Source organism: Ophidiomyces ophidiicola, assembly GCF_022830035.1.
Source record: "Ophidiomyces ophidiicola strain CBS 122913 chromosome Unknown scaffold_14, whole genome shotgun sequence".
NCBI classification, from domain to species: Eukaryota; Fungi; Ascomycota; class Eurotiomycetes; order Onygenales; family Onygenaceae; genus Ophidiomyces; species Ophidiomyces ophidiicola.
The window spans coordinates 416,593-430,437 of NW_026054654.1; the positions used below are offsets into that span (position 1 = coordinate 416,593).

General features: G+C 51.3%; 4 protein-coding genes across 4 annotated transcripts; 1 reads left to right on the plus strand and 3 right to left on the minus strand.

The window, feature by feature from the left end:
- Positions 1 to 159: 159 nt before the first annotated feature.
- On the plus strand, positions 160 to 1,798 carry LOZ57_003940 (uncharacterized protein; the record flags this gene model as incomplete). The annotated part of the gene is made up of 2 exons (XM_049252987.1): positions 160 to 273; positions 332 to 1,798. 2 exons carry the CDS (start codon positions 160 to 162, stop codon positions 1,796 to 1,798), a joined length of 1,581 nt encoding a protein of 526 aa, XP_049108156.1.
- A 331-nt stretch (positions 1,799 to 2,129) lies between these two features.
- Positions 2,130 to 3,557, minus strand: LOZ57_003941 (uncharacterized protein; the record flags this gene model as incomplete). The annotated part of the gene is made up of 4 exons (XM_049252988.1): positions 2,130 to 2,348; positions 2,419 to 3,108; positions 3,214 to 3,374; positions 3,440 to 3,557. 4 exons carry the CDS (start codon positions 3,555 to 3,557, stop codon positions 2,130 to 2,132), a joined length of 1,188 nt encoding a protein of 395 aa, XP_049108157.1.
- Positions 3,558 to 4,094: 537 nt separating this feature from the next.
- On the minus strand, positions 4,095 to 9,313 carry LOZ57_003942 (uncharacterized protein; the record flags this gene model as incomplete). Its single annotated transcript, XM_049252989.1, has 3 exons — positions 4,095 to 7,469; positions 7,524 to 7,678; positions 7,732 to 9,313. 3 exons carry the CDS (start codon positions 9,311 to 9,313, stop codon positions 4,095 to 4,097), a joined length of 5,112 nt encoding a protein of 1,703 aa, XP_049108158.1.
- Positions 9,314 to 10,074: 761 nt separating this feature from the next.
- On the minus strand, positions 10,075 to 13,585 carry LOZ57_003943 (uncharacterized protein; the record flags this gene model as incomplete). Its single annotated transcript, XM_049252990.1, has 2 exons — positions 10,075 to 13,327; positions 13,386 to 13,585. The coding sequence occupies 2 exons, from the start codon at positions 13,583 to 13,585 to the stop codon at positions 10,075 to 10,077; spliced, it is 3,453 nt and encodes a 1,150-aa protein (XP_049108159.1).
- Positions 13,586 to 13,845: the final 260 nt, after the last annotated feature.

A 13,845-nucleotide genomic window follows, 5' to 3' on the forward strand; every position in this document is an offset into this window, starting at 1 on the left:
CTGCTTCTCATCTCATCGTCAGCGGCGAAACAACCTTGAGAGCTGCCGTGCAGAGAACCACCACCTCGATATCCATGTCTTTGACTCATGCGTTTGATCGCCAATGAAGCCTGACCTGAATTGCTGAGAACACGCGGATTTGATTCCTCGGCGGGCGTCATGATCCCACCCCTCAGTGTTGCCGACATTGCTCGTCAGGCCGCCGAGTATGACTACGACCCGACCGTCAAGCTGCAATACTGGCTGAGAACCGCGCTGTCGCTTACAAAGGAGGTGAGTTTTGATTGCTATCATGCCCACAGCTGTCGATACTCACTCCAGGCTTGTCTAGGCTGCGATCTACGAGCGCGAAGGAAACGACCAACAAGCATACCTGCTCCTCTTCAGGCATGCACAACTGGTGCTAGTGAATCTCATCAGACACCCTCAGGCGCGAGAGCCGGAAAACCGAAGACCGCTCGCCGAAGCCCAGCGCGAAGTGCAGAATTCGCTGAAGATCTTGGAAGTTCTGAAGCCGCGGATAAACAAGCGATATGAGCGATACGTGCAGAGTCTCCAGGATAGAAATGTCGCTTCACAGCTAGACAGCGGTGCGCCCACCGTAGGGCGCACCCCCGAGGTGCTTGACCCCGCTATTGCTGGGCGACCGAAGCCCATCGCGGCGGCAGAGAACAAAGAACTCGCCGTCAAACTTGCTCAGAAGGAGCTCAGACGTCGAGCAGCAGCAAAACTGGGTCATTATTTCTTAAATGAGGGATATCAAACTCAGAAGACACACGAAAATTCATTTGTTCCGGATCACGATGGCGCTGGAGACGACCTTGCGAGACGGCTCCAGGAAATACGAGCTAGGGTTGGGACGGACAATTCCTATATAGGAGCCTCGAATGTGCCTCCTCAGGCGCAGAACGAGCGCCCGGCATCATCTCGCCGATCCGGGCTGAATGACCCAATCACATATAAATACCCAGCCGTTCCAGAACAGAGTGCCTTTAGCATTACGGAGACAGTGCCACCTATCCCCCAGAAGCGTCTACTAGAACCAGTTGCAGTACGCCCTCCAGCCCGCCCTGCTAAAATAATCGAATCTATCCAAGAACCCTCCGCCCCTCCCATACCTGAAAAGATCTCGCCTGGCCCTCCAAACTCCCTCTCGCCAGAATCTACCCATCAGAAAAACGCCCCCAGCCCTTCTTCCGACCTTCAACCCTCGACATTCACATTCAAACCCTCCTCCTATCTCGAGAACGGCACCCCGCTCCGCACAATATTTATCTCGCCCGACCTCCGCACCCAATTCCTCAAAGTCGCCCGCTCAAACACCCTCAAGAACCTCGAGACCTGCGGTATCCTCTGCGGCTCCCTCATCTCCAATGCCTTCTTCATCTCCAAGCTGCTCATCCCCGAACAAGAGTCCACGCCGGACACTTGCGAGATGATCAACGAAGCCGCTGTCTTCGAGTACTGCGACAGAGAGGATCTGATGGTGCTGGGCTGGATCCACACGCATCCCACGCAGACGTGTTTTATGAGCTCGCGTGACTTGCACACTCAGTCTGGATACCAGGTTATGCTTGCTGAGAGTATAGCTATCGTTTGCGCTCCAAGCAAGACGCCTGACTGGGGGGTGTTTCGGTTAACGGATCCACCGGGGCTGAAAACTGTGCTGGCTTGTACCCAGAAGGGGCTGTTTCATCCACATGGAGAGATGGATATTTACACAGATGCTTTAAGGCCAGGGCATGTTTTTGAGGCTAAAGGGCTGGAGTTCGAGACGGTGGATTTGCGGAATAGGTAAAATATACCTTTGTGCTTTACGTTGATTGTATGATTCGATTCAATGTTTGAATGATTTATGAGCGATACCGAAGCGCCCTTGACATCTATGAATATGCACCCTACCCATCATAATAGAAAATTCCTTCTAACTTTAGATTTTACACATATGTCATATTTAGTTCCATTCAGTATTAAATACACCCTATTAGTGCCAATGTACTTTAATTTGACTTCTAAGCCAAAGAATTCAAGAACAAAAGCCCTAAAATAATATTAGGATCTTGAACACGAGTCTTGCAAAAAGATGTTTAACCGCCGCAAGACGGTTCGATAGCCAAATAAGCTCTGTTCTATCCCAAAGCATCGTCAGGAAGTCGCCGCGAGATTTTCAAAATCTTTTCCAGCGGCCAATTGGTTTCATAGTGGTAGATTCTTGACCAGACACTATCGGGTAGGAGTTCGGCTTCATCCAACATCCTCCAGTTCGGGCTTCGCTCGTATTTTAGCCAGGAAAAATCGTCGACGTGGGCCCAAGCGTCTCTGGAGGTAAGCTGGTTTCCTGTTGAAAGCTAGGTCCATTCTTGTCAGATGACAGGTACAACAATACGCTAAGGGAAAAGAATAAGTCCGCCAACTTACACAGGGCGCTGGCATGTGAGTGAAGCGGATATCATTGCATCCTTCGATGATAGGAGTGCTCGAACAGCCAAGATACACATCAACATCGGCGCAATCATGCATTCTGAACTGATGACAAGATACTAAAATCACAGAATTTCTTACTCCTGTGACATGTGCCGCGCCATTGATTTCCCCACATAGAATCAAGCTGGATGTGACATCTCTCAAAGAAATCACAGCAAATGGCTGCCCTGTGGTCATATCGACCAGAGAGCTCCGTATGGAGGTAATTGAAGCAGGAATAGTCGGTTGAGCTGTGATTGCAGGCAAGACATAGAGAGCATTAGACTTAGAATGAACTACTATTGGTTTGATTCCTTCTTTTGGCATAAAATGCCCGTCCTCTATCCGTCGACGAGGTTCTGACGGAGTAGATGCTTTGCCGCCGGCATCAATATTAGATGATTCAACTTTGCAGTTATCACTCCCCAAAGAAGACTGAACTGGATTCGGGGTCACAGACGACTCTGCAGATGACCCCCCGGATTGGTAACCGGGAATATGCCGACGGCCCGCAGCATCAAGCTCAGCCACGTCAGCGAGAGATACCGCAGAACGATTCTTGCGGGCGGTCTTGAAGGAGAACTTTTGTCGAGGAGCGATAGCTGCCCTCGTCTCTGCAAGTTTCTCCTGCAGAGCTTTGATAGCCTAAACAGTGTAAGAAGACGGAAATAAATGGGAGAAAGCAAGCTAAATGAAAGGAATGGTTCTGATATGCGAACAAAACTTGGTTTATTTTGCTCAAGAACATACTTCAGCATAGACCCGTTGGTCATAGGGAGGTAGGTAGCTAGATGCATCTTGCACTTCACTCGACAACCTCGCAATTCCAGCGAGACAGTGGTCGATCGCATCTTTGCTTTCTCCTCCAGCCGTGGAGGTATCAGCAAGACGCCCCATCTGCCCCTGCAGTGCTGCAGTGGGTAGCACATATATTAGCTGCACAGAGCCCGCGAAGGCTGTGAAATATCAACCATACCGATAATCTCCTGTTGGAAATATCGAAAAAAGCGGTCGTTTAGCGAAGGTTCTGTCCTAGTATTGGAAGGCGAATCAGAGAAGCCGTGAGCGGCGGCCTTCTGCGGCTGCGATGCCATGACGACAGAGAAAAGGGTGTTGGCAGAACCCAAAAAACCGAAAGAGAAGAGCACAGAATCTGAGAAGTAGCTCTGTGTATCCCACCACGACGGAGAGCGGATCGAACCGTTAGCTGGCTGCGTGCTATCCGAAGACACAGAGATGCGCAGGGATTGGCGGTCGCTGGCGGCCAGGAACAGAGCCTGCAGCACGTCGAGGGAGCGGGAGGTGGCGTGTCGACATCGTCGTTGGCGTTGCGGGACAGTTGCTGTCGCGGGTGGCGGCTTCCTCACGCGACACGGCGGGGGGGGCGCGTGCACGGGCCACAGTCACCTGACCGGCCGGTCTCGGCGCCAGGCCGCCTGCAGTTTAGGGGCGGCCGGGGGGCGTCTCGGGGGTGCCCGGCCCGGGCAAGTCTGCGCTAAAATAGGCCTCCGCCGCGTAGGCGCCAGGGGCGAGGCTTACTCCGTACCAAGCTGTCACTCTGGGGGAGCGGCAAGGCAAACACATCTCGTATTATTGGCTCGATCACGCTCCGCATTCTATAAAAAAAGATCCTAGAACTCCATGCTCTGCAACTGCTCAAACCCTACACCCAGCACTCCACACGCGTCTCCCAATTCATACGCACATGTTCGCGTCCACTCATCAGGGCAATTCGCCCACTCCTCCAGCATGGCTTTCGCTTCTCCGCTGCGACTCACATCCGCATTCCCCGCCTGGCTCAAGAGTGCCCTTGAAAGCAATACCCTAGAAGTCCCAGAAGGAGTGCCATACTCGCAGCATTCACCCCGGCCGATTCGCACGGCGCAGTGGATTGCATCGCCGGCGGCAACGAACCGCATTGCTTTCTTAAGTGTCTCAAGCTGTCCAAACGATGACGGTGATGCCAGGCATTCCGTCATTAGTTCAAGAACATGGCGAGTAAAATTATCGTATTTCTCAGCTGACGAGTTGTGAAGATGTGGCAAAGGGAGTAACAGCGCCTGGAGGTCGAGCCGAGATGGCAACACAGGGGGCGTGCGATGGGGGTCGGAACACCATGATGGTGTGCGTAGACTATCAACATCGCGAGCAATCTGACTGACTATGAACTGGGCGTGGTTTTCTCGTGCAGCCGTAGCTAAGGAGCACTTATTTGGGAAAAGCGAGCTAATGGCAGACAGGATCGGACTAAGAGACCAGAAAGGCTGGCCTCGCGAATTTAGCTTAATCGGATTCCGAAGAACGATTGCAGCTCGTTTGCAGTATTCAAGAGCTGCATCCTGGCGCGTTATACCGCCCTGCACCTTCGAATAAATCTCAGACGTGACAAGGCTCTGGAATGTCGCCCCAAAAGCTCGATATTGCTTATTAGCTTCAATAAATCTGGCCCAATGCTTGCCAGCACTGGTGTCAATCCATTTCGGATCCCGAGCATACAGCAAATCCTTAACGTGACTGACTTTGCAAATGTCCAGGTATCGAAGGGACCATGCGCGATGGCGAAGAAGATACTCCTTTGGAAGATACTTGACCCAGCCATTGAGCACGGTGCTCTCCACATCGCTATCAAACGGGCCAAAGTTGGATATTGGGATCGACTCTGTCGGAATTCCGGCTCTATTGAGGAATAGGCGCATCCAACGTTTATGCTGCCTCGTGGATTCATCCAGAAGTGGCAACACGACACTCTTGACATAGTGCTCGTGCATATTCTCCGGAATGCTATTGCGCGCATCCCAGACCAGCACGTTTAAAAGTGACCGCAAGTCATCAACTTCTGGCAAAGGGCCACCGATCTCCACGCTCACCCAATCTGCCTCGCTCATTATTACTCTCTCGCTGGGTCCAGCGACTGCAGGATACAAGGATGTGATAGCAGAGTATATCTCAGCGGACGGAATGCCATCCAAACCCACACTTTTTTTCACAAGTGCAAGCAAAGCGAAGACAACTACACTTCGTACAGACATATGACTAGCCACACGGAATAACGATTCCAAGATACGGAGGCAAGTCTTGCTTGTAAATTGGCCGCTCTCTGAAATGCGCATCGTAAGTAGTTTGACTGTCGTAATTTTCACGCGGCGCACCTTTCCACTGACTGGATTTGCAAGTTCAGCAGGAGATGCACATTCGTCCGGTCCATCGAACTCTTCATCTTGGAGTTTGTCCCTTTGTCCCTCGAGAGAATTAACGACAAAAGTAGCAAAGTCTGTTAACCAGCTCTCCACGACGTTATGGTCTAAGTTTCGAACAAGTCTTACGGGTATTGACCTTCGATGCCACTGGGACATTCCTGGAAAATTCTTGACTGCAGAGAGACTGGGGTCGATTGCCATGCCTGGCTGGTCCATTTCAGTTAAAAGGCTAAGAAGCTTGAAAGTCGTTGACTGATAAATCCAGAAGCTGGATTTCGTTGCCAGCTTTGGCAGCCTTTGGAGCAATGAAGTCACTAATTTTTGTACGATCCTAGGTGGAACGATATTCTTGAGCTGTCGCAGAGCTCTCACTGCAGTGTCTGCAGCATCCTGCACATCAGAAATAGTAGAAAGGAAGCCATAGTCTAAAAACAAACTCGGGTAACGGGGAAATCGGGAGCTTTTGGGAAACTGCTGAGAGAGAATGTTCGAAGACTCGCCAGTGAAGGTGTCCAGGTATAACAATGCGGACACAATAATTGCCTCTTTGTTAGGTAACGGCAACCCGCGCACGTCACAATTCGGGGCCCATATCTTTAACGGATTACATCCCGACTCCGTATCGAGATCCTGCTCCCTTATATATGGCCCCCTAAACTCGGAATTAAAGTCCACGTACTCAGACTGTTCGGCCGAAAACCAACTATCAAAGATCGTAGCCGAAATTTCGTCCTCCATTTCCATATCAGAAGAGGACCTTGAATCTTCCGGCTGCGGATCCCATGCCATTGGGCCATCCTCGGTTAAATCCTCGAGGTTAGGAAGCAAACACAGCGCAGGTGGGTCGATTGTTTTCCGCACTTCCTTAATCTTTCTGGTACTGTGCTTGAAGCGATTTGACCTTGGCTCGACGTTCAAAGTCATATAATCGCACGTAGATAAAAGATGCTCTCTTAGGAGTCCAATATGCCTACCATTCACCGGTAGGACACACGAGAAATGATTCCAGACCTCCAATATCCTTTCAGACGGGCAACTTCCGGAGCTACTCTTACAGTAGGCATCAATCGTGAAGGTCAAATCATCAACAAATGCTCCTATTCCGGTAGTCTTTCGTGGAATCTTGGTAAGTGCGAGTTTTGATTCACAAAATAGGAGCTCCCGGAGGCGCTTTGACAAGTACGGTGCCGCATCGGGATGCCTGAAAGCTGCCGCTGCCCATTCTTCAGACGGGAACAGGAACTGCACAGGTAGGCCTTTTGGCCAACCAGCGTCCAAGATCGCCGTTTCTGGATGTCTAGAACGGCGCTGGGCTGCCCAAATATCCTCTCGTTTGCGAGCTAATCTATCAATGAATGATATTGCATATCGTGGTGTTGGGATCGGGCAATTTAGCCCTTGAAGAGCACCGCCAGTATAATTCCAGTGAATGGCAAGGTATCCTTCCGTGACTGCCGCTGTTTCGTACTCTAGTATTATAGGTATCATGGAACCAAGAAGAATCTCGGCCAACTCATCTTCGCTGCCAAGTCGTACCTTCCTATATTGCTTTATTCCTGCAATACGTGATTCAACAATGTCAGTGAAAAATATTCTGGGATCTGCAGCAAATGATCCCGTAAACCCTGGTTCCTGCAAAGCTTTTAATGTGGTATTCATTTGGGATGAAATTAGTGTATTAGCTTCGTAAACGAGTGACTTAAGACCAGAGAGGGATGTTGGGCGGGCTTTAGACTGCATTTCGACGCAAGATAGTAAAGGAGTGCATTTAAGACCCCATTGCAAGATATATATTTCATTCCAGACATACTTTCAAAAGTTAGCTTTATATATAGGGCTCTAGTCGAGGGTTGTTTGTCTTACAGGGTCACGCAGATATCTACCAGTCCATATGCTAACGTCTTTCAGAAAACGAATATTTTTGCTCTTAACTGCAATATCAAATGCCCTTTTGACAAGGTTAGATCGCTGATATTGATCAGGCTCACGTTCGGCTGCCTGTTTAGTTTCTTCGAGAACTTTAAATTTCTGGTTAGCATTGACCACGGTATACATCTCAAAGATCTCTTACGTTTAGACGTCATAGGAAACTCATCCTGCAAAGCCATGTTCTCCGCTTCCCACTTGACGCCGAGTATCTTTCCATGGTACCAAGCAGATTCTTCGGGAGAAACTACAGTGTCCTTTTCTAATGAGAGGCTCTCGATTTTCTCGAACAGCCATATTGAATCCGCTATTGGAAGCTCGTGAATAAAATCGATGTCCCATCGGAACAGCCGCCAATCCTTTTCACACGGAGGACATGCATCCAAATCGATTCGAATACCGGGTGCATGGAGACAAAACAGTTTAATCAGCCTAAGTTTTGCGGAGGGTGGAAAGGGGGTTGTGAATTCCTTGCTTTCCACTTCCTGAACAATTGAGCAGACATTGCCAGGAACAATTCCTTCTCGCGGAAAGGCTGATAGGTAACATGAAAGCAGCGCCTCTAGGTCTGGTCGATGTTCGGCGCTGGGCAATGGAATTCCACGAGCAATGCGCCTACGGTGCTTGGGTTCCAAGACTGTATAGGTGTCAATGACTGGGTTGAAAGCAACAGCGCAATAATAGATCAGTTGGCTCGGAAAAGGGTCTGGAATCCAACCCACGCCCCCATCTCGATTCATTACCTTTCTTAGGGCAATTTGCAGAAGCTCCAAAATGTCGGAAAAGGGAATATTCTTGCCGGTGGCTTTTTCGGTAGATTCCGCGGCCCAGCCTAGGATCGTACGATTCGGCACCGCCTCTATGAAAGATGGATCATTGGTGACAGAATGAATGAGATCTAGGCAAAAACATAATCCTGGAGTGGCAGAGCTAGATACCGGAGAGCTGGACATGCACTGAATTGAATACGGTACTGCAGAGGAGAAAAGCGATATAGGACAACGTTTAAGCAGCTCTAGCCGCACGGCCTCATCGGCGTTGGATGCACCAACAGCTATCTGGCGGAGAATACTTGGCTTAGCTTCGGCTAGGCTGTCTAGGGACGAGAATATGGGGGATGTCGAATCTATAGGCTGGGAGAATAATTTCAAGAGAAATGAGTCGCTGCAAGCGTTGAGAAGCGAAACAACATCTTCAAATGCAATTCGCCTCTTCGGGGCCTGGTCATCAGAGACCGCGAGCAAGGATGGATCAAGCAGCAAAGCCTGGACAAGAGTATCAATCTCTTCAACCACAGTAGCATCCTTCTTGCCGCGCATCCGTCGTCCAATAATCTTCGCAAGACGTCTTGTTTGTGTGACGCCAACAACCTGGAATATTTCAGACAGGCCTGCGGCGCCTCCAATGGCTTCCCACCCTTTGGTTTTCCATGCTGTCTTTTTAAGCACCTGGTCCAGAGCCTTCAGGCCTAGTGCTCGCACGAAATAGGACCTGTCAATGAGTATAGATCTGAGCAGGTGCGGGAAACGATGTAATATGGGGGGCAGCCAAATGCTGAAAATCGATGGAGGAATTGCACCGTCGTGGACCCGAGAGAGGATATGCGCGATGACTTCAAGATGCTGCTCAGGCGACAGGTTATCAGTAAGGCTGCGGTAATGATTTAGCAGCTCCAGGGAACTCATCGCAACCAGCAACCGGGGATTGAGCGGAAACAGCGTCTCCATTGTAACAATGGGTATTTGGAGCTGGATAGAAGCTAGAGAGAAAGTGGTAGCAAGAGAAGTCCACGTTTTGGCCCACGAAAAGACCAAGCCCGTGACGATGGGAAGATGCTGGGAGCGTCATCATCAGCTGCTAGGCGAGCGCCTTTTTAAAGCTGTGCCCTACTAACTAGCGAAGCTAGGCTGATGTGGCCGAAAAGGCGGGCAAAGGATTTGGGATTGCGCACGCATGGTCACGTTCCCCACTTGAGCCGGCTCGGCATGCTGTCAAGGTGCTTCGACAGCGAGCAAATTATATACGGAGTACATATGACTTCCGAACAATCACGAGTCCGGTTAAATAGACAACCGGCTCACGCCCACACTCCTCGGAGTCGCGGCGGTGTGGGTGCCGGGGCAAGGGGAAGAAATAATCGTTAGTTACATAAGCCGGTTCGGCGGTACTATATGCCGATGGGGCTTTGCATTTGACTGGGCTGAAGCAAGGACCCAAGCTCCATCCGCTTTTGTTATGTCACAATCTAGTTACATGACCAGCACGGTTACGGGGTATTGCTAAGATAGAGTAATGGAAAATCTCAGTTGAGTTGTCATCAGTTAAACACCGTATGTATTTTAAGAAAAAATATATTCATGCGAAACAGATAGGAAATGGTCAAGAAAAGAAGGGGTGCATGTCCTTCACAGGACTGGGCAAAAGAAGAATTAATTACGCCACTAGGCTATGTAGCAACCTTCCAGATCTAAATGCCTACAAAAGAACTTCAAAGTACGAAAGCCACAATCATCACAAAAGAAGCCAAGGCGCCGGATGAGGCCCAGCGAGGCCGGGAAGCCTTGCCCTGGAATGGCGCAGGTGAGTCGGTTGGACCCGGCGTCACGTTTGTCGACTCGGATGGGGCTTCGCCAGCCGGGGAAGGCTTGCCAGTCGACGACGGCTGGGGGACGACAACAACCACAGACGAAACAGTTGTTTGCGGCGATGGAGCATTAGCAGAGGGTGAGGCGCCATTTCCAGGCTGGGGCGGGTTACCGCCTCCGGGTTGAGATGGGTTGCTGCCTCCGGGCTGGGACGGGTTACCGCCTCCGGGTTGAGATGGGTTAACGCCTCCGGGCTGGGACGGGTTACCGCCTCCGGGTTGAGATGGGTTAACGCCTCCGGGCTGGGACGGGTTACCGCCTCCGGGTTGAGATGGGTTAACGCCTCCGGGCTGGGACGGGTTACCGCCTCCGGGTTGAGATGGGTTAACGCCTCCGGGCTGGGACGGGTTACCGCCTCCGGGTTGAGATGGGTTAACGCCTCCAGGCTGGGATGGGTTGCCGCCGCCGGGCTGATGTGGGTTGCTGCTTGGTTGAGGAACAACGGGTACTGATGGGCTGGCAGGAATATTGGAGGACTGCGGAGCCGGCTTTCCTGGAACCAGCGTAGAAGGAGCAGAACTAGGCGTCTGACCTGGAGGGGACGGACCAACATAAGTAACAGAGGGTGTTGGTGCCACTTCAGTGATAGGACAGACGGTTGTTGTGACAGCAATTGTTTCCGTGACAACAAATGTTGAACGATGTGACAGAGGGCATTGACGGACGGATGAGGGACATGCTGTGACAGTGTATTCAGTTGTCACATAGACTGTTGACGTGGTATACTGTGCTGGCTGTGAAACGGACACTGATCCCGACGGAGTGTTGGTAGTGGAGGCCGGAGAAGAAACAGCAGACCCAGAGGGACTGCCCGAGACAGATGAGCTTGAATCTGATTGTATGCTAGTCACCAAGGTGCTGGGGTTAGCTGTACCCGAGGGTGTCTCTCCCGTGCCAGTTGGCGTTGTTGCGGTAGACCCACTTCCAGTAGGGGTAGCAGTATTAGTTACAGTACCGTCAGTGCCCGTGGGAACAGTATTTGTTGGACCAGTGCCAGTGGGCGTGACAGTATCGGTAGCCCCAGTACCGCTGGGTGTCGTGGTGCCCGTCGGACTAGTACCAGTAGGATTGACGGTAGAATCAGTACCAGTTGGGGTGCCAGAAGGTGTTTTTGTGGAATCAGTACCAGTAGGGCCAGTACCAGTAGGGCCAGTACCAGTAGGGCCAGTACCAGTAGGACCAGTACCAGTGGGATTGGCAGTAGAATCAGTGCCAGTTGGGGTGCCAGAAGGTGTTTTTGTGGAATCAGTACCAGTAGGACCAGTACCAGTAGGACCAGTACCAGTAGGACCAGTACCTGTAGGATCAGTTCCAGTTGGAGTGCCAGTAGGTGTTTTTGTAGAATCAGTGCCGGTGGGAGTAGCAGTTTCCGTGCAGTCAGTTTCTGTTCCAGTAGGAGCAGTACCAGTAGGACCAGTACCAGTAGGGCCAGTACCAGTAGGACCAGTACCAGTGGGATTGGCAGTAGAATCAGTGCCAGTTGGGGTGCCAGAAGGTGTTTTTGTGGAATCAGTGCCGGTGGGAGTAGCAGTTTCCGTGCAGTCAGTTTCTGTTCCAGTGGGAGCAGTACCAGTAGGCGTTGCTGTGGAATCAGTGCCAGTAGGGGCAGTTCCAGTAGGTGTCACAGTAGAACCGGTGCCAGTAGGGGCAGTTCCAGTAGGAGTGGCAGTAGAATCGGTGCCAGTAGGGGCAGTTCCAGTAGGAGTGGCAGTAGAATCGGTGCCAGTAGGGGCAGTTCCAGTAGGAGTGGCAGTAGAATCGGTGCCAGTAGGGGCAGTTCCAGTAGGTGTTGCTGTGGAATCGGTACCAGTAGGAGCAGTTCCAGTAGGTGTCACAGTAGAATCGGTACCAGTAGGAGCAGTTCCAGTAGGAGTGGCAGTAGAATCGGTGCCAGTAGGGGCAGTTCCAGTAGGTGTTGCTGTGGAATCGGTGCCCGTAGGGGTGACAGTATCGGTACCGGTGGGGGCAGTACCCGTAGGGGTAACCGTGTCCGTGCAGTCAGTTTCTGTTCCAGTAGGTGTGGTTGCAGTGGAGTCGGTCCCAGTAGGGGTGACAGTATCAGTGCCGGTAGGACCAGTACCAGTGGGCGTGACACTATCTGTACAGTCGGTTTCTGTTGCAGTGGCCGTGGGTGTTGTTGCTGTTACGTCAGTCCCGGTGGGCGTGACATCAGTACCAGTAGGGGTATTTGTAGGAGTCCCAGTGGGAGTGATAGTGTCCGTGCAGTCGGTTTCTGTTCCAGTAGGCGTTGTTGCCGTGGAGTCAGTTCCAGTAGGCGTAACGGTATCGGTGCCGGTGGGACCAGTACCAGTAGGCGTAGTTTCTGTCGCAGTGCCTGTAGGTGTTGTTGCTGTTCCATCGGTTCCCGAAGGAGTGGCAGTGTCAGTCACTTTTGTATCTGTGCCTGTAGGGACAGTGTTTGTTGGAGCAGTGCCAGTGGGAGTGACGGTGTCTGTGCAATCTGTTTCCGTCCCAGTTCCAGTGGGTGCTGTTGCTGTGGAATCAGTTCCAGAAGGGGTATTTGTAGGGACTGTGCCAGTTGGAGTGACGGAATCAGTGCAGTCAGTTTCAGTAGCCGTGGCGGTCCCGGTGGATGCGGTACCGCTAGGTGTGGTTGTTGCTGTGGCACCCGTAGTAGGGGTGACGGTATTAGTCGGGGTTGTAGTGGGTGTATCGGTTTCACTACAGTCATCTGTAGAAGTGCGAGTGGGGCTAGCAGAGATCGAGCAACTTGGAGGTTGCGGCAAAGTGAGCCGAATATTGTCAACATCGATATATGCCCCATTTCGTGGACTTGAGCAGCTCCACGTAACAAGGAGGTTGAACATTTTAGCATTTGGCTTCCAGTTCACTGATTGAGATTTCCAAGCAGTTTTAGGACGGGCAGCGTCAATTTCTAATTGCCAATGTCCAATGGTTGTAAGGGAGGAGGCGATGGAGTTGTAAAAGTACATGTCGCAGCAGATTTTCCCTGATGGAACGCTGCAGCCAGAGAGACGCCAATCGAGGGAAAGGCGATAAGTAGACGACGTGTCTACACCGGTAACAATCTGGCTCAAGCCTTGTGAGACAAGAGGATAGTTCACTCGACTCCGGCTACAGGCTGATTAGTCTCACTTGTTCAGAGCATCGAGATTGTTGGACATACTAGAACCAGGATCCATCAGGAATGCTTGATGTGCCATCCGAAATGATCGAGCCTCCACCACTTCCAAAGCTCCATCCAGTATATCGCTCCTCAAATGACGGATTTTTCAAAAGCTGCTTTTCTGGAGGGCAGGTATTAACGACGGTCGCCGCCGCCGAACTTGAAAGAAGCCATAAGGACAGAAGGGTGCGCAAAGCCGGAGCCATTGCTAGCGTGGGAAGGGAATCGAGAAACTCGATTCAAATGAACGACACCAAACTAGGGCCTTGTGCAGAAGCAACGGAAAAGACCGAAAGGGGGTTGTCATTTTCGGCGAGGCGCTCACGCATTCTTTATATTCTCCGGCGCGTACGGAGGACGGCGTCGCAAAGGCGGTCACGAATCGGGCAGAGGGACAGACGATCCAGACAAGTAAGCCTCGTCAACTCTCGCCCGATGCGGTTAAGAGAGTCAAAGTGATTATTGT